At 48.0% G+C, this 23779-nt stretch overlaps 1 protein-coding gene across 1 annotated transcript in view; it reads left to right on the top strand.

Annotated features, from left to right (window-relative positions):
* Positions 1 to 23779, top strand: part of CACNA1B (calcium voltage-gated channel subunit alpha1 B) — a 479093-nt gene that overhangs the window by 251474 nt on the left and 203840 nt on the right. Inside the window, exons 11-12 of the mRNA XM_084821407.1 lie at positions 5363 to 5452; positions 17535 to 17744. Of these exons, the coding sequence (XP_084677533.1) occupies positions 5363 to 5452; positions 17535 to 17744 (300 nt within the window). The remainder of the gene's footprint in view (positions 1 to 5362; positions 5453 to 17534; positions 17745 to 23779) is intronic.

Genomic DNA, 23779 nt, shown 5'->3' on the forward strand with positions numbered 1-23779 from the left:
GCACCATAGGGACATTTTTTTTCCTAGTACCAACATTGCGGCTGGTTGAGCGTCCAAAGATGGGTAGAGGTTGCATCGTGTGTTGGCATACCTGTCTCCAAGGAAGGACAGAGATTGGCAGAAGCTGAAGGGTAGAGTGTTTCCAGTCCTGGCAAGGATGAGCCCGCAGATGTCTGGAAGAAGCAGGTCAGGCAGTGGTTTGGATCAGAGCCAAAGCAGGGACAGTATCCACTCTAGTGGCTAGGAACACTAGAGGGCCTTCAACGTTTAGGAAGCAAGGGCAATGAAAGAGAGGGCCTTCAAGACCCTGGACAGGTCCCAGGGAAGAGACAGCTTGTTCCAGCAAGGACTAAATTAGTCCTTGTATCAGGGATGGGGAATGTGTGGTTCTCCAGATGTTAGTCTGCAAGTAGGGATGTTGCGGGAGTCCAGTTGGGGCTTGAGTTCAATGATTTCTTGCAGCACCCTGGATGCCAGTCCATGGATTTCCATGCTTGCCTGACTTGGCACACACCAGTTTTCTGCCACCTGCCAACCCCTCGCACCCTCCTTCCTTGCGAGGAGAGAACCAGGGGATGGTGGGTGGTGATGGGGACTCTGGCAGCCACCATTTTGTGCAAAATGGTGGCTAAGTCTTTCCGTCACCCCCCATTTTGCACAAATGGTGGCCATAAATAGGGCCATTTATGCAAAATTACTGATGTAACTGGTCTAATTTGACCATCTGTGCCAGTAAAATATTGTGTAAATGGTCCTATTAATGGCTGTCATTTGTGTAAAATGGGGATTTACAGAAAATGCCTAGCCACCATTTTGCACAAAATGGTGGCTGCCAGAGCAGCAAGATGCCAAGTTCTGCTTGCAGGGTGCCCACGGACCGCCTGCCGGCTCGCCCCGGGCACTAAACAAGGTCAGGAGGCTGGTGGGGGATTTGGCAAGCAGCACAGGAGGTGGTGGCGGGCGAGTTCAGCCATCCCTATCTGCAACCCACATCATCATTCACCATTGGCTATGCTGGCTAGGTATGATGGGAGTCGCAGTCCACCAACATCTGGAGGGACACATGTTCCCCTCACCTGTCTTATGCAGTTTCTCAGTCTGACTACCTCTCCCAGCTCCTTCTCCCTTGCTGAAGTGGAGGACCTTAAAGGGGCAGAGGTTGGCACTCCATTACCTCTCCATTATTTCTTGCTGGGCATGAGACCTGCAGTGGTGAGCAGATTTGACACATGAGGTCCTGGTGGGGGGGGAGGGGGGAGGACAGTGGTTCCACTGTGTGGTCTGGCTCAGGGCTGCAGTTCCTGGGGGTCTTGGCTCAAAGGTCTCAGTTTCATGAGTCTCAGATTCAGATGGTGGTGAATCATGTGAGAGCCAGTGTGGTGTAGTGGCAAGAGTGTTAGACTAGGAGCAGGGAGATCCAGGTTCTAGTCCCCACTCAGCCATGAAAGCTCACTGGGTGACTTTGGGCCAGTCACAGACTCTCAGCCCAACCCACCTCGCAGGGTTGTTGTCATGAGGATAAAACGGAGAGGAGGAGGATAATGTAAGCCGCCTTGGGTTCCTTGCAAGAGGAAAAAAGGCGGGGTATAAATGCAATGAATGAATGAATGGTCTCTGGTTACAGGATTTGGATCAGTATCGGGGCCGCTGATACGTGTGTGGAATCCAGGGAAACCTCAGTTCAATTAATGGCTATTTCAGGTGAATGGATGGTAGATATGGGCCATGTCTCATGCATCCTGTGCCACTGAGTCTGTAATGGTGATGGATCCACCGATGGGGCAAACCCGTTGGAGCTGGGCTGTTGGAGAACAGCATTGGAACCCTGCTCTCTAGTGTGATCCAAGCATGCAGGGAGTGTGGAAATATCAAGAAAACACCCCCTTGCCCAAAGAGAAAGGCTGTACTTGATCTCCCCTCCAACTCCCAGTGTAGAACGGATCTTGCCAGGGTTTGTTGTTGAAATGGAACACACATTTCTCTTGAGATTTTGGTCTAAGCAAGAGGTTTTACAGGCCCAAGGACCATGCTGAGTCTTCTCTTAGGTCAAACTTTTTGACTGAGCTTGTTGTGCAAAGTAAGCAGTGTATAATCACCACACCATGTCGTGTCTTCGTGCTAGAATCATATTTTTCTTTGCTTGGTTTGCTTGGTGGGGGGGGGGGCGGCATTAAATTGAAAGCAATGAAAGACTTTTATTTCTCTCTCTCTTTTTTTTTAAATTGCCCAGCAATTTTGTTAACATTGCAAAGCATTTAGCCTCCATGGCAGGAGATGCTTGGGATTTGAAAATGGGACATTGGCGGTCTTCTATCAGGCTTTCTCACCAGCTGAGTTTGAGGGCTGTGTTCATTACTCTCGGCTTCCCCATAAAGTGTAATTATTATAAAATGCAACACATGCAATCTTCTTCTTGCCTCTGGTGGTGGGAATGGTGCAAGACAACCTTGGCAGAACCTACCTTGCCAGAACCTACTGGGGGTTGGACTTGATGGCCTTGTAGGCCCCTTCCAACCCTACTATTCTATGATACCTAATATAGGCATGTAACGTCAGTTGCTAGATAGTGGGTGCAAGACTAACCAGCCCGTGTTACATTCCCTATGACCATTTTCCAGATAATGTGCTCTTTTGGTGATGCCCCAGGGCAGGGGGGGGGGAGATAGAAGGTTAGGGTGAGGAGAGAGAGAGTGTGAGAGAAAGAGAAGGGACAGAAAGAGAAGGGAGAGAAAGAGAGTGGAGGAGAAGGGGGAGAGATGAGAGATGGGTAATATTTTGGCCACACCCACCTCTTGCATGTGCCTCCCAAACCCTCGAGGGTTATGCAGGGAATATTTACAGGCATGTTTATAGGCATGTCCCTTTGGCTGAGAAAGGTTTCCCACAAAGTGTATGCTCAGCCACTACACAAGGGTGAGGTTAGAGGACAGCTATGTTTTGTGTGTGTGTGTGTGTGTGTGTGTATGGACAAAAATGACACTCTATTGAACCACTGCCCTTCCCTGTAAAAGGAGTCCTTTCATACTATTATCCTCTGACAGACATCAGAGATCCTGTTTCATAGCTTGGTTAAAAAAAAAAAATCAGCAAACTGCACGCACACATTTTTATTTCATGCTAATACTGAGCTCGTAGGAGGTTGAAGCTATCCAAATCTGACATGTTCTTCTTTCTAATATTCCCTGATGAAGGGCCATTAGATCCCAAACATGCTGAGCTACAATAAATATAATTTCTTTCCTCATTTATCCCATTATTTTTTTTCATGTTTTCTGAACTATTGGGGGGTTCCCCCTTTTGCTTTTGTCAGAATTTGTAATAAGACAGTAAAAACAATGTTATCCCCCTCCACCACCATTTTTTTAATTCATCAGAATTCAAGCTTTTGAATTCATTAGAACTAGGGTTGAACCCCTGTATATAAATTTTTTACCGATGAGGGCTCAACAGAAGCTGAAACGTTTAGCTTGAATATATTTTTTGAACACTCTGTTGTCAGTCTTTCTATCTTTCTATACAGATAGATATAGGTATAGGTATAGATATAGGTATATAGATCTGTCTGTCTGTCTGTCTGTCTGTCTGTCTATCTATCTATCTATCTATCTATCTATCTATCTATCTATCTATCATCTATCTAAAGATATAAGATATATAAATATCTTGATAGATATAGATACATATAAATATCATATAGATACAGATCATAGAATCATAGAATCATAGGGTTGGAAGGGGCCTACAAGACCATCAAGTCCAACCCCCTCCTCAGAGCAGGAAGCCTGATTCCCAGGAGGTCTCCCATCCAAGTACTCACCGGGGCTGACCCTGCTTAGCTTCCGAGATCAGATGAGACAGGGTGCAGATAAATCTAAATATCTTATATCTCTATAAGATATTTATATTTATCTATATCTATAGGTCTGTCTATCTATCATCTCTGTTTCTCTCTCTCATCTGTCTAAGCATATAAGATATATAAATATCTTAGAGATATCAATATTGATATACATCATAAATATAGATATAGATAAATATAAATGTTTTATAGATATCGATATCGATATCGATAAATATCTCATATCTCTATAAGTTATATAGATATATAGATATATATACACACACATAGTGTGTATCTATGTGTGTGTGTGTGTATATATATATATATATATATAATATTTATCTATATCTATATGTCTGTCTATCATCAACATCATCACCTATCTAAAGATATAAGATATATAAATATCTTATAGATAAATATAAATATCTTAGAGATAGAGATATAGGTCTATCATCTATCTATCTATCTATCTATCTATCTATCTATCTATCTATCTATCTATCTATCTAACCTATCTAAAGATATAAAATATATAAATATCTCCTAGATAGAAATAAATGTAATTATCTTAGAGACAGAGATGATATAGATAAATATCTTAGAGATATAGGTCTATCATCTATCTATCTATCTATCCATCCATCCATCCATCCATCCATCTAAAGATATAAGATATATAAATATCTTCTAGATAGAGATAAATATAATTATCTTAGAGATAGAGATGATATAGATATAGATTATCTTATAGATAAATATAGTTATCTTAGAGATATAGGTCTATCATCTCTCTCTCTCTCTCTCTCTCTCTCTCTCTCCTCCAGCCATCCAGTGTTCTGAGCCCTGCTGGGCTTGATTTGGCTGCCACATTCATTCCCCACAATACTGCTGTTGTAGCATCACCCTGGGGCATTATGGCCTATTAAAATTGCGGCATCACCCTGCACTGCTTTGTGTGAGTGCTTCCTGCGGCCAGGCAAGCCCAAGAGGGCCCACCTTGGGTGTCTACACTTAGGAACCCTTCAAACCTGGGTCATGGGTGTCATTTAGCTAGACCTCCCAAACTGGCCACCAAATACGTGTGTGTTTTGTGTTCCCCTCCCCCCAAATTTGGTGGCAATATTAATTTCTAAGCCACAACAGGCGCAAATTTCTCCTGTACCTCCATGTGTCTGCATAGGATAGGAAACGGTAGCATGGGAGGCATCTGCAGAGCTGCTCCTCCTCTCCAGCCTCACTTTGCTTTCAGCCAAGATGTTCATGGAGGGACAGAGGAGGCTAAATTACAGCATAGCTGAAAGACTAAATTAATAATGAGCCTTCTCATAAGAGCCTGTGAGAGAAGCTGTCAACTCACTGATTTGTAATAGTTTAGTGCTTTGTGGCTGCTCTGGAGCCCACCTCCAGGTGGAGAGGCAAGTGGAGCCTCTAAGCGTATGCAAGTAGAGAGGGCTTCTTTGCTTCCAAATGCTAACAGGCACATTTGTTCTTTTCTCTCCCATTCCCCTTTGTATCCAGTGCTGAAAAGAGCGACAATAAAGAAGAGCAAAAATGACCTAATCCATGCTGAAGAGGGTGATGACCACTTCACGGATGTTTGCTCAGTTGGTAAGTCAGATGTCTGATGGTCCACATAGTTTTCCCCATAGATTGTCTCCTGAAGCAACATAGCTGGGCAGCCAAGGCCTCATGGCCAAGAGAGACCCAAGGAACCCCAAATCTCATCAAGTCTCATCAGTGAGAAAGGTTCACTGCTAGATGGACCAGCTCTTAATGTTGCAAGACACCACCCCTTGGGGAAGGCAAGGAGATGGGCTCTTGCTTAATATCGTAGGGCTGTGCTATGGAGGCATACGTTGAAGCCATAGAGTGTTAGAGTTGAAAGGGATCTGGGAGGTAATCTAGTCCAACCTCCTGCTCACTTCAGGAATCATGCAACTACAGCATCTCTGACAGATGTCTAGCCTCTAAGGATGTATGGATTTTGTAAAATCTGTTCTGTCTGTGTTTCACCGATTATCAGGTGCCTTTCATTCCATTGTTGGCTCATTTGTGGAATTGGATTTTTTCCCGAATTTCCTGAATGTGTGCAAATTCACATTCATATCTGCACAAATTTGAACTTGTAAAAATGCACAACCCCCCCCCCCCAATCCCCACAACGTGCACATTTTCATAGAATCATAGAATAGTAGGTTTGGAAGGGGCCTATAGGACCGTCGAGTCCAACCCCCTGCTCAATGCAGGAATCTAAGTCAAAGCATCCCTCAGATGGCTGTCCAGCCTCATCTTGAATGCCTCTAGTGTGGGAGAGCCCACCACCTCCCTAGGGAATTGGTTCCATTGTCATATTGCTCTAATGGTCAGGACGTTTTTCCTGATGTTCAGCCAGAATCTGGCTTCCTGCAACTTGAGCCCATTATTCCGTGTCCTGCACTCTGGGATGATCGAGAAGAGATCCTGGCCTTCCTCTCTGTGACAACCTTTCAAGTACTTGAAGACCACTATCCTATCTCCCCTCAGTCTTCTCTTCTCAAGGCTAAACATGCCCAGTTCTTTCAGTCTGTCTTCATAGGGTTTTGTTTCCAGTCCCCTGATCATCTTTGTTGCCCCCCTCTAAACCCTTTCCAGTTCGTCTGCATCCTTCTTAAAGAGCGGGGCCCAGAACTGGACACAGTACTCCAGATGAGGCCTAACCAGTGCTGAGTAGAGGGGAACTAGTACTTCCTGGGATTTGGAAGCTATGCTTCTATTAATGCAGCCCAAAAGAGAATTTGCCTTTTTTGAAGCCACATCCCATTGTTGGCTCATATTCAGCTTGTGACCTACAACAATTTCAAGATCCTTCTCACGTGTAGTATTTTTGAGCCAAGTATTCCCCATCTTGTAACTGTACATTTGGTTTCTTTTTCCTAGGTGGATAATTTGGCATTTATCCCTATTAAATAGCATTCTGTTGTTTTCTGCCCAGCACTTCAGTCTATCAAGATCACTTTGAATTCTGTTTCTGTTCCAAGGTATTAGCTATCCCACCCAATTTTGTGTGATCTGCAAATTTGATCCTCCTCCAAGTCATTAATAAACTGTTGAAGAGCACTGGGCCCAGGAGTGAGCCCTGCAGTACCCCACTCGTTACCTCTCCCCAGTTTGAGAAGATCCCATTGATAAGCACTCTTTGAGTCCAATCCTGTAGCCAACTATGGATCCACCTGGTAGTTGTTTCATCTAGCCCACTTTGAGCTAGTTTGGTCATCAGGATATCATGGGGCACTTTGTTGAAGGCTTTGCTGAAGTCGAGGTATATGATGTCCACAGCATTCCCACAGTGCACAAGGGAGGTTACCTGATCAAAAAATGAGATCAGATTCGTCTGGCAGGCCTTGTTTTTGACAAATCCATGTTGGCTTTGAGTAATCACTGCACTGTTTTCAAGATGCTTCCAGGTGGATTGCTTTATCATCTGCTCCAGAATTTTCCCAGGGATTGATGTCAGACTGACTGGTCTGTAGTTCCCAGGTTCCTCCTTTTTGCCCTTTTTGAAGATAGGGACAACATTAGCCCTCCTCCAGTCATCTGGCACACTTCACCTGTCCTCCATGATTTCTCAAGGATAATAGACAGTGGTTCTGAAAGCTCTTCTGCCAGTTCCTCTATTACTCTAGGATGCAGTTCATCTGGCCCTGGAGATTTGAACTCATTCAAAGTAATGAGGTGTTCCTAGGGATGTCAGAGAATTCCGCCACGGATCTCGGTGAGGCCGAATGCAGTGCATTCAGCCCCCCGAACTCTGTGGTGGAACGGCCTGCCCCCCCCCGCCCCCCGCGGATCCCCCCCAGGACAAGACTTACCTGGGGCAGATGTTCCGGACGGCGGCGGCTCCAGCAGTGGCTTCGGTGGCGGCGGCTGGTCTTCCGACCAGCTGCCACCACCGCCGCCGCCACCATTTGCACCATTTACGTAAAGACTTACGTAGCCTATCACGTCTGGGTTAAAAAAAAAAGCGTAGGAAAATGGCGGCGGCTACGGCCACTGCCATTTGCGTTCCCTATTTTTGGTTGTCTTAGTCTATGTAAATATTTACGTTCCCCCTTAGTTTCGCTGTCTTAGTCTATGTAAATATTTACATAGACTAAGACAACCAAAAATAGGGAACACAATTAGCAGCGGCCATAGCTGCCGCCATTTGCGTACAGGTTTTTTTTTTTAACCCAGACGTGATAGGCTACGTAACTCTTTACATAGCCTATCATGGCTGAATACAGGGACGCAAATGGCGGCGGCTATGGCTGCTGCCATTTGTGTCCCTGCTAGCCAGCGGCCGGATGTCCGGCTGCTGGCGGAGCTGGCCAGCGGCTCCGCGGAATCCCCGTGGAGCGGAGCTGGCCAGTCAGGATTCCGGGGGGGAGGTGCAGAGCGCCTCCCTCCCCAGCGAGGATTCTGGGGGGAGGGACGGAGCGCCTCCCCCCCCCCAGCGGAACCCGGCAGAGCCAGGTAAGGCGGGTTTTGTACATCCCTAGGTGTTCCTTGATTATTTGCCTATCGATTTCAAGCTGTAATCCTGCCCCTTCAGCCTGTACTTTGCCTTTGCCAGGGAGCTCATAGACCCTCTTTTGGGAGAAGACTGGGCCAAAGTAGGAATTGAGCACTTCTGCCTTTTCCTTGTCATCTGTTATCATTTTGCCATCCTTATTTAATAGTTTAACCACCATTTCTTTCCTCCATCTTTTACTGTGCATGTAGCTGAAGAAAGCCTTTTTGTTGCTTTTAGCATCCCTCACTAAACTCAGCTCGTTCTCAGCTTTAGCCTTCCTGATGCCATCCCTGCAATTCTGTGCTACCTGCCTGTACTCTTTGTAGCTTGGCCTTCCTTCCACTTCCTGTATGTGTCCTTTTTTGTTTTCAGGTCATCTCTAAGCTTTTTGTGAAGCCACATTGGCTTCTTCTGTTGTCTTCTGCCTTTTTTTTCTTGTTGGAATCGTTTGTAATTGTGCCTTTAGAATTTTCTTTTTTAAAAACTCCCACTCATCCTGGACTCCTTTCCTCATTAGAGTTGCTTGCCATGGGACCTTACTGATCATTGTTCTGAGTTTATTAAAATTGGATTTCCAAAAATCCAGGGTACACATTTGGCTACACTCGGCTTTTGCTTCCTTTAGAACCAAGAACTCAAGTATAACATGATCACTTTCCCCCAGAGTTCCTGTAACTGCCACTTTATCCACTAAGTCATCTCTGTTGGTTAGGATCAAGGCAAGGATAGCTGATCCTCTAGTTCCTTCCTCTGCTTTCTGCAGGAGGAAATTATCAGCAACACAAGTCAGGAATCTTGCTTTAGCCTATGGGGAAAATGCACATTTTCAGCTGGTGTTTTTTTTATTTGACGTATTTTTCTATGAGTAAATTTGCACAAAATTCCGGAAAGTAAAAACACCAGTCCACAACTGTGCAGAATCCATGCAACTTGGGAAAAGCTGGTCCGCTGTGGAATCTGCTGGTCAGATTCATAGAAGTCCAGACTCATTTGATTCTGTTGCGGATTTCTCTGACATCCCTACCAACATCTGCATAAATACCTCCAGGAATGGAGGGCTCACTATCTCTCAAGGCAGTCCAGCAGCTCCATTTCCACCCATTGGTTCTAGTCTTGCCCTCTGGAGCAACAGAGAACAAGTCTGCTCCATTGTCTTCATCACAGTCTTTCAGATATTTGAAGACCACTGTTACGTTCCCCCTTAATCTTCTGTTCTGCTATCTTAACATACCCAACACTTTTGACCGTTCTTCATGAGATTGGGTGTCCACCATCCTGGTCACCCTCTCTGGATGCACTCTAGCATGCCAGTGGCCTTCTTAAAATGTGGCACAGTACTTCAGTTAAGCAAGTCTGGCTCTAGTCAGTGCCTGGATGGAAGATTGCCTCAGAACCCCAATGTAAGCTCCCTTGAGTTCCATCATGGATGAAAAGCAGGGCATACATGTAATGATAACTAACTATGGGTTTCTTGTGTAGCACATGCTTCCTACAAAAGCTCATTTTGCATCAAGCAAGAGGATCATGGCAAGGTTTTGGAGGGACCATAGCTTACTTGTAGAGCATATGCAGTATGTCAGAACAATGTTAACTACTTCAGGGGCAGGCAGACCTCTGAGTTGTGGGATCTATTTTATATTTTGCTAGAACCAGGCAGTCCACCAGTCAGAGCCAGGGGCAAAATAGTGGCTTGGGACTAAGGGACTTAATTCTAATTCTTAGAATTAAAGAAGCACAGTGCCTTTGATTACATGCTCAGCCCAGAAATGTCTTTTCAGTACCATCATACCAGAGCTCATAGTTCAGTCACACACAAAAATCTGCTCCTGGTTTTTCTCCCAAGCTCTCTTCCATCTCAGCAGCCCAACTTTAGGGTTGTCTGTCATGAGGAAATCCTAGAGGATCCTCATGCTGGCCCTGGCCCAGCTTTCATTTGCGAGCCCGCCATGCCGCACCATAGTTCCCCAAACCGGGCAAGTTTACTGAGGGCCTTTTGCACAAAATTGCAGGCTGATTTGTGCAAAACTGTGGTTGTGAATAGCACAATTTGTGCAAAATCATGGCCGTTACTTGTGCAAATTAGACCATATACAGCTGTAATTTTGCACAAACTGCGGTACTTATGGCTGCAATTTTGCGCAAATCACAATTTAGGCACCCCCCGCCCCAATCTGCGAGTTGGACTGACTTGTCACCTGCTAAGTCAGGCCAACTCACGGATAATCAAGCCAGAGTCCGGGGGGCTGACCTGGTGAAACTTGCCACGCTCCACCCCCTGAACAGATTCCTCCAACATCCCTACCCAACTTAGAAGAGGCGGGGAGTCAGGAGATTTGTTGTTGTTGTTAGATAATTGGGAGTCACTTGGTGATCTCCTGCAAAATACCCAGAGATCTACCAGTCGATCTCCACCTATCTTCTGTTCATCCCTGGTTTACACTGATTGGCAGCATCTATGGTCTCAGGAAGAGGTTCTTCCGATCACCTTCCACTTGACCCTTCTACCTGGAGATGCCAGCAATTGAACATTGGATCTTCAGCATCCAAAGCAGGTGCTCTAGCACTGAGCTATGGCCCTGCCAAGGTTCAATTCCCCACAACTCTATGTTAAAAGTATCTGAAATAGGAGGGATAGAAGGACCCCTGATTGAGCCCTCAGGGAACCACTGCCAGGCTGATCAGACAATATTGGATTAGATGGACCAATGGTCTGCCTTGGTGAAAAAGCAGCTTCAAGTGTTTAAACTTATTATGGTGTGCAACCATAGGGGCTAGGAACTTGGGTCACAATTCAGCCAAAGTAAAGTTCTTTCAAGTTAAGCATATGCTTAAATCTCTCCCATTGCAACGGATGGGTTTTTAAAAAGTATTTCACTTTGGTTGGATCATGCGCTTCTTAACAGACTTTTCTCCAGAGGTCAAGATCCAGTTAGAAATTCCCCCGCTGCTATGGCAAGAAACTTCCACAGCCCCGCTTGAAGTTTCCCTTACAGAGTTTGAATACTGATCATTTCTCTGATGTGGCTATGAGGCTCATAGAAAGCAAACGGCGTAATTACAAGTTGGTCTGAAAATGTGCTGCTCAGCAGAGTAGAGGCCTCTTGCTGACAGTTAACTGGGCGAGTTGTTTTGTAATTCTCTTAACACTGTCTGCAAGAACTCATAATCACATTTTAAAGTGATGAATGGCAATTGACTGGATTTGCTTTATTAAAAAAAGACATTCCGGAAGCATAGCTGGGTTACTTTGTTGCAGGGAAGGAGATGACATACCCTGTGGCATTGTCATCCCACGGACCATAGGATGGCTCAGATTCCCCCTTCCGAGATGGGAGACAGTGCTCCAACCTCAGAAGGGGGAGTCTGAGACCTGCCTCCCCCCGACTCCTCGCAGCCAGTGCAGAGAAAATCGTGCTCGCTGCCTCTCCAAGGTCAGAAAATCAACCTCAGAGAGGGGGGAAAGGGGTTGTTCCAGTGGGTGGGAAGGGGAAGAGACCAGAGAGGCCAGGATCTGATTCATCCTGAACCTCCTCCAGCCTTCTTCCCTCCCCTTCACAGCATCCTCGCTAGACCAGCTGAAAAGTAGGGATGGCAGAGAATTCTGCCACGGATCTCGGTGAGGCCGAATGCCAGTGCATTCGGCCCCCCGAAATCTGTGGCGGAACAGCCTGCCATCCCTCTGCCCCCCGCGGATCCACCACGGGACGAGACTTACCTGGGGCAGATCTTCCCGGCAGCTCTGGCGGCGGTTGGTCTTCTGACTGGCTGCCGCCGCCGCCATTTGCAGTCTTGTCAGGGTTTTTTTTTTTTTTTACAAGACGTGATAGGCTACATAAAGACTTATGTAGCCTATCACATCTGGCTTAAAAAAAAACCAAACGCGTATGCAAATGGCGGCAGTTAGGGCCTCCGCCATTTGCGTTCCTTATTTTTGGCCGTCTTATTCTACGTAAATATTTACGTAGACTAAGACGGCGAAAATAAGGGGAACGCAAATAGTGTAGCGGACACTATTTGCGTTCCCCCTTATTTTCACCGCCTTAGTCTACGTAAATATTTACGTAGACTAAGACAGCCAAAAATAAGGAACGCAAATGGCGCCGGCCGTAGCCGCCGCCATTTGCGTACACGCATTTTGTTTTGTTTTTAAAGCCAGACGTGATAGGCTACATAAGTCTTTACGTAGCCTATCACGGCTGACTACAGGGATGCAAACGGCGGTGGCTACGGCCGCCACCATTTGCGTCCCTGCTAGCCAGCGGCCGGATGTCCAGCTGCTGGCGGAGCTGGCCGGCAGCTCTGCGGAATCCCCGCGGAGCGGAGCTGGCTGATGAGGATTCCGGGGGGGGGGAGGCGCAGAGCACCTCCCCCCCCAGCGAGGATTCTGGGCGGAGGGATGGAGTGCCTCCCCCCCCAGCGGAACCCGGCGGAGCCAAGTAAGGGGAGTTTCGTACATCCCTACTGAAAAGACCATCTAATGAAAAAAGGAAAGATAAGAGGACATGGAGGCTAAGTTCGCCTCAGCTGCTCCTGCTGCCCTGCTGGCATCAGGGCGTAGGAATCAAGGAAGCCTCTGAGTTTGGGGACGTCCGAGCAGCAAGGGTGCTTAAAGACTAAGGGTGCAATCCTCAAGGCAGTTGCTAAGCACTGAACACAGTGGCTCTTATTACTTAATAGGCAAGCAGAGGGTGCAGCCTTCCACAGCCTTCTTGGACAATGTAGCATGTGGAGCTGTCACAGAGAACACAGATTAGGGATTGGGGGAGAAATGAATTTGGTTCATCTTTAATGTGAACTTATTTAATTTTGCATTTATGAACTAATATGTGCATTGATAGAAGTATAGCTTCCAAATCCCAGGAAGTACTAGTTCCCCTCTACTCAACACTGGTTAGGCCTCATCTGGAGTACTGTGTCCAGTTGGGTGCCACATTTTAAGAAGGATGCAGACACGCTGGAGAGGGTTCAGAGGAGGGCAACAAAGATGGTCAGGGGACTGGAAACAAAGCCCTATGAGGAGAGACTGAAAGAACTGGGCATGTTGAGCCTTGAGAAGAGAAGACTGAGGGGAGACAGGATAGCGCTCTTCAAGGACTTGAAAGGTTGTCACAGAGAGGAAGGCCAGGATGTCTTCTTGATCATCCCAGGGTGCAGGACATGGAAGAATGGGCTGAAGTGACAGGAAGCCAGATTCTGGCTGAAGATCAGGAAAAACCTCCTGACTGTTAGAGCAATATGACAATGGAACCACTTATGTAGGGAGGTAGTGGGCTCTCCCACACTGGAGGCATTCAAGACGAGGCTGGACAGCCACCTGTCAGGGATGCTTTGACTTAGTTTCCTGCACTGAGCAGGGGGTTGGACTTGGTGGTCTTATAGGCCCCTTCCAACCCTACTATTCTATGATTCTATGAACTCAAATTCACTTATCCTTTTCCACTGGGGGCCTGAGGGAGAATAAGTTGTAGGAGCTTATAGATGAAGTATAGGAGAGCTGAACTGGAATGAACGGCCTGGCACTGATGCCCTGTGGCTGGCTTAATAAGCCAATATGCCAAGGCATCTTTTGGCCATGCATCCAACCCCTTCAAGCTGCCCTTCGTGTGAGTGAATAAACCAGGAAGTCTTCCGTTAACCATACTTTCCTATTTCAATCGGAATGGTTAATGGGTTGGAACAAGATGGCATGAAGCCATGATTTAAAGTTGACTTAATATCCTGGCTTGTTCAGATGGTGCAATTTGAATCATAGTCTTCAGTTTTCAATAAAATGAGAAGCTGATAGTTGGAGAGTTCCTGGTTTGTTTGCTCTCTTTCTTGCTGGAGCAACAAAATGAGTGACAGGGCTGCCTGCACATACCCCAAAGGCTCGTTAGTATCTTAGCTTATGAAGCCCAGATCTGATCATCTGGGGCAGCCCTTGTGAATGGGCCTCCAACATTTATTTATTTATTTGCAACAGTTGTATACCACACCACATCTAAACAGATTCCAGAGAGGTGAACAACAAGAGATAAAATGAACAAAAGATAAAAAGTATGAAGCATGATATTAAAACCATTATTTAAAAAAACAGCGAGTGCCAGTAAAACTGAGGCTGGTCAACCAAGGGAGGCTTCCTGGAAAAAAAGCTGTTTTCAGGAGGTGCCAAAAAACCCCCAGTGTTGGCACCTGCGTCACCTCCAGAGGCAGGGAGTTCCATAGGATGGGGGCCACCACACTGAAGGCTCTTCTCTGGGTGGACTCCAGTTGGGCCATACATCCATGTGGAACCACCAGAAGCATGCCCTCAGTGATCCAGAGGTTGGCAGAGAGACAGAGAGAGAAAAAGAGAGAGACCAATGCACAGCTGTGAACTCCAGTCACTATCAACTCTGACTTCACACATCATTAGCTGCCGTTCCCAACTAACTTTTTGGGTGAGTCAAAGGACCTTCATAGCAAATCATTTCCCTGCCCCTGCTGTAGAGCAACAGTCTGCTCTGAAAACAGCCAGCCATGTGCCTCTGGAAGCACAGAAGTGATGTCCAGACCTGGGTTGTTCGTCTCCAGTATACAAGAACATAAGAACCATGCTGGATCAGAGCAAGGATGCATCTAGTCCAGCATTCTGTTCACACAGTGCTCAATGAATTAGCTGCCTGCAGGAAACCCATAAGCAGGACACGAGTACAACGGCAGCTTCCTTCCCATGTTCCCCATCAATTGGTATATAGAGGCATACTGCCTCTGATACTGGAGGTAGCATAGAGGCATCAGGACTAGTAGCTATTGATAGACTTCTCCAGGAATTTGTGCCATCCCCCTTTAAAGCCATCTGAATTGGTGGCCATCACTACATCTTGTGGAAATGAATTCCATAGTTCAACTATGCGCTGTGTGAAGAAGGATTTCTTTGTATTTGTCCTGAAGCTCCCACCAATGAGCTTCATGGAGAGATCCCACTGGGTTCTAGTATGGATAGGGAGATAGTCTCCCTAGCCCCTATCCACTTTCTTCACACCATGCATCATTTTGTACACCTCTGTCATGTGCCCCTTACTCACCTTTTTCTAAGCTAAACAATCCCAGATGTTGTAAGTTTTCCTCACAGGGGAGTTGCTCCAGCTTCTTGATCATTTTAGTTGCCTTTTTCTGCACTGTTTCCAACTCTACAGTATCTTTTTTAGGTGTGGTGAGCAGAACTGTACTCAGTATTCCAAGTGTGGTCGCACCCTAGATTTGTGTAAGCTCTTGGTAGTTTTATTTTCAATTCCTTTCCTCATTATGCCTAACATGGAACTTGCCTTTTTTACAGCAACCACACCCTGGGTTGATATTTTCAGTCTTGTAACGGGGATATAACTGGACTTTGTACATGGCTTATTTATTTATTTAGATTTATTAGCCGCCCATCTGGCCGGCTACCCAGCCACTCTAGGCGGCGTACAATACAAATACCACAAAATACAACATAATCAACAAAACAACATTGCTCTAAAAAAAAAAAAAACCTAACCCACCCCAAACGCTTGCCTGAACAGCCAGGTTTTCAAAGCCTGGAAGCTCACCAAGAGGGGGCATGGTGAAGGTCACTAGGGAGGGAATTCTACAGAGTGGAGGCCACCACAGAAAAGACCCTGTCCCTAGTCCTCACCAGCCTAGCTGTCCTGGCTGATGGGACAGACAGAAGGCCTTCCGGGGCCGATCCCGTTGAGTGGCATCCCTGGTGTTGCTGGAGCCCATGATAGTATGCTATGGTAGCCCGTGATAGGCTACTACGTAAATATTTACGTAGCCTATCATGGGCTACCATAGGGATGCAAATGGCGTCCCTGCTTTAGCTGTCATAGGCTACGTAAATATTTACGTAGCCTATCATGGAGAAAATGGGAATGCAAATGGTGTAGGGGACACCATTTGCGTCCCCGCTTTAGCCGTGATAGGCTACATAAATATTTACGTAGCCTATCACGGGCTACCATAGGAACGCAAATGGCATCCCCTACTCAGGACGCCATTTGCGTCTGCAGCAGCCCGGCAGCAGCTGGAGCTGCCGCCGCCGCTGGAGCCACCGCCGGAGCCGAAGCTGCAGCCAGAGCTGCCACCAGGTAGACTCCATTCCAGGGGTCTTTCGCGGGGTGATGGGGCGGGTTGCTCCGTTCCGCCATGGATTCCGGGGGGCCGAATTCACTGGAATTCAGCCCCCCTGGGGTCCGTGGCAGAATTCTCTAACATCCCTAGTATATTCTGGCCCCCAGAACTCCCCCCACTGCCTCCGCCAGGTGGACACATGCCTCCCTCACTTCTGCCTGTCAGATGGGCACCCCACCCCTAAAATCACAAACACAACCCCATAAGACCACCACCTACCAACAACCACAACCTAGGCCCTCTGCTCCCTTATGGCTCCCCTGAGTGGCTCACCCAAGTTATAGCCTACACAGGTGCCTCTATCCCACCCCTAGTTGGATGGCGCTTATCTTTCTCTGCCCCGACTCTCACTCGGGGGGGGGGGGGCTCCACACACCACAAACTTCCCCGACCCAGGCTCTCACCCTAGGTGAGGGTCACGGGCCTGTCTCTCACAAAGGAGCCTGGCAACCTCCCTACTCCCAGACCAGCAGAGGGACACTCTTGTCCACGTGGCAACCCAAAGGGGCGACCCCCTTTGGTGTCACCCCTTCTGGGTCAACCCTGCCCTGGCAGGGCTAGTTCTCTATGTTCCCTCTTGCCTCTTCCTGGAGCTGCTCCACTCACAGGTGAGTCTCTGGCCCACTCCAGCCACCACACAGTCCCCAGCTGCAAACCCTTCCTAGCAAGCTGCAGAGTAAAACATTCCCGCAGAGCCAGCAAGCCAGCAAAAAAGGCCGGTAAGAAGACACTCTTGCTAGTAGGTAGCAGCAGATGCGGCGGAGGGCTTTGTGTTTCTTGTGGCCCTGCCAGCCCCTCTCTGCCAGCTGTTCTTCTGTGCTGCTCCCAGAGCGAAAGACTTATGCTCCATGAGTTTGTCTAAACGTTTAAAAGGGATGAGCCATGTCAGAGATACGACGTGGTTGGAGTGTGGTCAGTCTGACGCTTCATACTGTGTGACTGATGGCAATCTGGATGTCCTCATCTCCTTGGCTTTAACTTCCCTATAAGCAATGACCCCCCCTTCTTCCCCTCCAATGCCCGCAGGGTCTCCGTTCGCCCGTGCCAGCCTTAAGAGCGGCAAGAATGAAAGCTCTTCCTACTTCCGCAGAAAAGAGAAGATGTTCCGATTCTTCATTCGGCGCATGGTGAAAGCACAAAGCTTCTACTGGATGGTCCTCTGTGTTGTTGCCCTCAACACAATGTGTGTTGCCATTGTGCATTACGACCAGCCAGAGGGGCTCACCACTGCACTGTGTAAGTAGGCCCTGGGCCTCCTTTTACCATCCATCCTTACCATCATATAAGGTTGGGGGAGCCAGGAGACCATTGCATAGCTTCTTTGTGTTTTTTTAGCAGGGTGTTCAGGAAGACAGATGAAATAATATTACGAGTCCCTGCCATTTTTTCCATAGGGTCAGATTGGCAGACTTTTCATTCATTCATGCATGCATGCATTCATGCATTCATTCATACATTTAAAAAGTATCTCACCTTCTATGTGACTCCTGTACTTATACGTACACGCACACTTAACACATAATCATCCTGTATACTAGCCTTCCCCAACCTGGTGCCCTCCAGATGTTTTGGACAACAATACCCATCAGCAGCAGTCAGCATGGCAAGTGGCTGGGGATGATGGGAGTTGTAGTCCAAGATATCTAGAGGGGGCCAGGTTGAGAAAGGCTGCTCTATAGTAATAACACATTCATTCTACAAATGTGGATACGTATGTAGCCCAAACTGCACCATCCTCATGTAAGAGAGAGGTTTGCACAAATACCCTCCCCCCCCCAAAGAAAAACACTTTAGAAAAAAAGGCGGGTGACGAAAAGGGCGGATGACAAAAATAAAATGAAAAAAGGTGAATCAGTATTCTGACTCAGTATAACTGAGATGCTGAGGCTGTGTATGGAACAAATATCCCACATAAAGACAAAGTCATTTTCTTGTCTTCCTCTAATCATTCCTGTGTTCAACATCCTGGATTCTATATTCTTGAGAATGAACTGATGGAAGGGCACATACTGTGTGTGTGTGTGTGTGTGTGTGTGTGTGTCTATTTTGTCTTCCTCTCTGTTATTAAACTTGGTTATCGGTTTTACACAGTGCTCAAATTGGGGTGGGATACCATCCCACTTCAGGCCGACATAATTGAGTCTGGCCTTACCATCCTGCTTCCCTTTTCCCCCTCCTAAGTCAAAACCACCCTGCTTCCTCTTTTCTCCCACTTTGGGCACTAGTTTTCCCCGAATGGAGTTCCAGGACCACAAGTTCCAGGTTTGAGGAGGTTCTGAGCAAAATGCTGGGCCTCCTTCTCAGTCAGTGGGCCCTGGCTGTACAGGGGGCACCAGCAACAGCGCTCCAAGGAGCCACTTGGCATAAGAACATAAGAGGAGCCATGCTGAGTCAGATCAAAGGTCCATCTAGTCCAGCATTCCAGCCTGTCATGTCCAGATCCCCCTGGATCCCTTTATAAAATATAGGGATGTATGAATCCCCTGCCTGCCAGTCTGGGGGGAGGTGTCTGGGGGGGAAGGCGATCCGTTCCTCCCCCCAGAATCCTCTTTGGCTGGCTCCGGTCCGCGGTGATTCCACGGAGCCGCTGGCCAGCTCCGAAGTGCCAGCGATACGGCCGCCATGCCATGTCGCTGGCTGAAGGGGACTACTGATGACTGCATTTACCTTAAACTAAGGTCTTTACAGCCGCAAATGGCATCCCAGATGCCATTTGCTTCTGCAGTCAGTCCCCTTCAGCCAGCGATACAGCATGGTGGCCGTATTGCTGGCAATCCGGAGCCAGGGGATCCAGCCGAAGAGGATTCCGCGCGGAGGCAAGGGTAAGTCTTCTGATCCGCCACGGACTCTGGGGGGCCGGATTCTTTAGAATCTGGCCTCATTGGACTCCATGGCAGAATTCTCTGCCATCGCTGATAAAATATGGTGTTACATTGGCCATTCTCCAGTCCTCTGGTACAGAGGCTGATCTTAGAGACATGTTACGTATGTTTGTTAGAAGATCAGCAATTATTTTCTCTAACTGTTTCCTTCACATTGCTTGTTAACCATGCTGATGACCTCTTGGACTTGGCGCTAACTTCTAGGGATGTACGAAACACCTACCTGGTTCCGTGCTGAGGCATCCACGGTGTGGGGGAGGCGCTCTGTCCCTCCGCCCGGAATCCTCCCCAGCCGGCTCTGCTCCGTGGCAGGTCCGCAGAGCCACTGGCCGGGATCATCCGCAGCCGGAGTTCCGGCCGCAGCTGGGCTTCTGCAGCTGCAAATGGCGGCCATTGTAGCAGCCGCCATTTGCATCCTTCCAGGCTGCCGTGATAGGCTACGTAAGTATTTACGTAGCTTATCACAGCAAAGAGCAGGGACACAATCGGAAGCTGCTACGCCATTTGCGTGGCTACCTTTACCGTGATATGCTATGTAAATACTTATGTAGCCTATCATGGGAAAGAGCAGGGGCGCAAACGGCGTAGCAGCCACTGTTTGCGCCCCTGCTCTTTGCCGTGATAGGCTACATAAATACTTACGTAGTCTATCATGGCAGCCTGGAAGGACACAAATGGCGGCCGCTATGACGGCCACCATTTGTGACCACAGCAGCTGGCCGAGAGACCAGCCGCCGGAGCTGCCGCCGGAGCTGCTGCTGCCTCCGCATCCGCCCCAGGTAAGCTTCATCCTGGGGGGATTCCACGGGGTGGCGGGGGTGGGAGGCCATTCCGCCACAGATTTTGGGGGGCCGAATGCCAGTGCATTTGGCCTCACTGAAATCCGTGGCAGAATCTCTGCCATCCCTACTAACTTCCTAACCTGTGCTATACATTCTAGCTGAGCTTCTGTTAATGTGGTTTTGAGTAACCTGCAAGCATTTTGGAGAGATTTAACCGTCTTGACTCCCATTTCGACTTCCTTTTTGCCAGTTCCATCGTTTTGGAGAAGTTTCCTCTTTTGAAGTCAAAGGTGACTGTGCTGGACTTTCCTTGGCAATTTTTCAGTGAAATATATATTAAATCTGATAGCACTGTGGTCACTGTTTCCAAGTGGTTCAACAACACTCCCATCTCACACTAGGTCCTGGGTGGCACCAAAAAGAGCCAGTGTGGTGTAGTGGCTAGAGTGTTGGACTGGGAGCTGGGAGATCCGGGTTCTAGTCCCCAGTCGGCCATGGAAGCTCACTGGGTGACTTTGGGCCAGTCACAGATTCTCAGCCCAGCCTACCTCACAGGGTTGTTGTTGTGAGGCTAAAATGGAGAGGAGGAGGATTATGTACGCTGCCTTGGGTTCCTTAAAGAGGAGAAAAGGTGGGATATAAATGTAATAAATAAATAAATAAATAAATAAATAGGATTAAATCCAGGGTTGCCCCCCCTCTGGTTGGTTCCATGACCAAATGTACTAGGCCACAGTCATTTAGGGCATCATGAAATTTAACCTCTTTTTTTTGTGACTGGAACAGGCATTTATCCAGTCTATGTGGAGGTAATTGAAGTTGCTCATTATTACAGCACTTCGTTTGGATGCTTCCTGATTTCATTTTCCATCTCAAGATCACTCTAAGCATCATGGTCTGGGAGACGATGGCACGTCCCTAGGACCAAATTATTTTGGGGCCTTGTCTTGTCACCCACAGCGCTTCTGTGAGAGAGCCTACGCCTTCTAGCTTTTCTAGTCAGCTTGACATGGTGCCCTCTTTGATGTACAGAGTGACACCTCCTCCAGGACACCCTTCCCTCTCCTTCCTATGGAGTTTATATCCAGAGATGATATATTCCACAGATTCTCTCTGTTCCACCAGGTTTCCATAATGCCCACTATGTCTTGGTTGTCCTTTAAAACCAGGCACTCCAACTCTCTCATTTTAGCTCAGAGGCTTCTTGCTTCAGCATAGAAACACTTGTACACAGTGTCGCTCCCTGGGTGTCTCTGGCATGCACATATTCTGCTATGGTCCTTAGGCCTCTTTGACTTCATATCATGTTTCATCATATGCTCGTGGCCTATCCTCCTTCTCCCCATTTGGACATTTTCATCTTCATCCCCTAGTGATGATTCAACCCAAACTGGATGCTTCCCAGCTCCTTTCAGCTTTCCCCCAGGAGTCAGTTTAAAAGCTGCTCTGCCACCTTTTTTATGTTAAGCGCTGGCAGGCAGTCTGGTTCCATTTAGGGATGTCAGAGAATTCCGCGACGGATCTCGGTGAGGCCGAATGCCAGTGCATTTGGCCCCCCGAAAACCGTCGTGGAATGAAGCCCCCGCCCCCTAACCCACAAAAGGCGCATGGGACGAAGTGCCCGCCACCCCCACCCCACAAAAGGTGTGCAAAACGGAGCACTTACCTGCTCCCATCCGTGCTGTTGTGCGAATGGCGGCCGTCCTGCGGCCGCCATTCGCTTCCTCCTTCAGCCGTGATAGGCTACGTAAATACTTACGTAGCCTATCACAGCTAACGCAGGGATGCCATTTGCATCCCTGCGGAGGCCGTGATAGGCTACATAAGTATTTACGTAGCCTATCACAGCAGGGGGGGGGGGACCCAGCCTACGCAAATGGCGGCGGCTACTGCCAATTGCGTACACTGGGGTTTTCCCCCTGCCATGATAGGCTACGTAAATATTTATGTAGTCTATCACGGCTCACTACAGGGACGCAAATGATGGCGGCTATGACAGCCGCCATTTGCGTCCCTGCAGGGCTGCCCAGCAGCCGGATGTCCGGCTGCGGGCGGCCGGACCTGGCTGGCGGCTCCTCGGCTTGGCTGCGGAGCGGAGCCGGCCGGCCAGGATTCCGCAGGGAGGCATGGAGCGCCTCCCCCCCAGCGAGGATTCCGGGGGGAGGGAGGGAGCACCTCCCCCCACCTGTGGAACCTGATGGAGCCAGGTAAGCAGGGTTTTGTACATGCCTAGTTCCATTCTGGTTCAAGTGGCACCTATCCCTCTTGTACAGGCCTGGCTTGTCCTAAAATGTTCTCCAGTGCCTAACAAATGTGAACCCCTCCTTCCTGCACCACCATCTCATCCACGCGTTGATTCTCCTCAGCTTCATCTGCCTAGCTGGCCCTGCAATGTGGAACAGGTAGCATTTCAGAGAAAGCTGCCTTGGTTGGTCTGGATTTCAACCTCCTAGCAATGTAAATTTGGCTTCCAGGACCTCAATGCTTTCCCCACATCATTGGTGCCAAGACCACGGACTCTACCCCCACTTTATCTACAAAGCTATCTAGACAGTACATGATATCTACAACCTTCACACCAGGCAATTTACCGTGCGGTCTACACACCACAAGCCCGCCACCCCCTAGAGGCACATCCTCGACGTAAAGGGATATTTGATCATCCTCCAAGGAATAGGCCCCTTCTAAGAGATTGTTTCCCTCTACCTCAGAATGATGCCCTCCTTCTCTGAGACCCCCATTCTCTGTGACAACGGAGGAGCTGACACCCAGGGACTAGGCCACAGCTGTTAGGCCTCATCTGCTAACCTCTCTGCCTCTCTCAGCTTCTCCAGGTCAGCTGTTTTGGCTTCAAGGGAACAAACTTGTTCCCTGAGAGCCAGGCGGTCATTACACCAAGGACACACCCCACGACTCCTATCCAGCTGGCAGATAGTCATACATGGGTCACTCAGTGCAATATACTGGATAGCCCCCACATCCCTGCTGGCTTTCTACCTTCATAACTCCTTTTATTGTTATTATTGGGTTTATTTACCTGAAAAATGAAGTTATTTACTAAGAGAAGATGGGAAATTTATTTATAGTTACCTATTTGTAGTTATTTACTAGGAAAAAGCAGGGAAGAACCAACCTTCCGTGCCCCACTGCTAAACTTGCATGGGTGTTTAATCACTTGTATGCTAAAATATTTCCTTTTACCTTGACGCTTGGTCACTGGGGCTGAGACGCTTTGTCACTGGGGCTTCTTGTGGTGGGTGAACTTGGTTGCAGATGGGATTGACCACCATTTAAATTTCCTGTAATGCCCCAGAGGAACACTACAGTAGGGCATTGTAGGGAATTCAAATGGAAGCTAGACCCAGCTGTCTGGTAATGCTTGGAGTGCCAGGCCATAAAAAGGGGCAGGGGGACGGGTTCAAGCAGGCATCACCAAGGCCCCGGGGCTGTCCATGGATACCAAGAGGTGGCGCCAACTCCGCCTAGTTTGACTAGGGATGAGTGAGAAATTTGCATCAGTTCAGTTTTGATTAGAGCTGTGCGCAAGCAGCCTCTCAAAATTCTCCAGCCTCTCTGGAGAATAGCGTGCCCTTATTTTTGCCATAGT

Source organism: Heloderma suspectum, chromosome 14, assembly GCF_057233095.1.
Source record: "Heloderma suspectum isolate Gila_16-S chromosome 14, 16-S_ref, whole genome shotgun sequence".
Taxonomy (NCBI): domain Eukaryota; kingdom Metazoa; phylum Chordata; class Lepidosauria; order Squamata; family Helodermatidae; genus Heloderma; species Heloderma suspectum.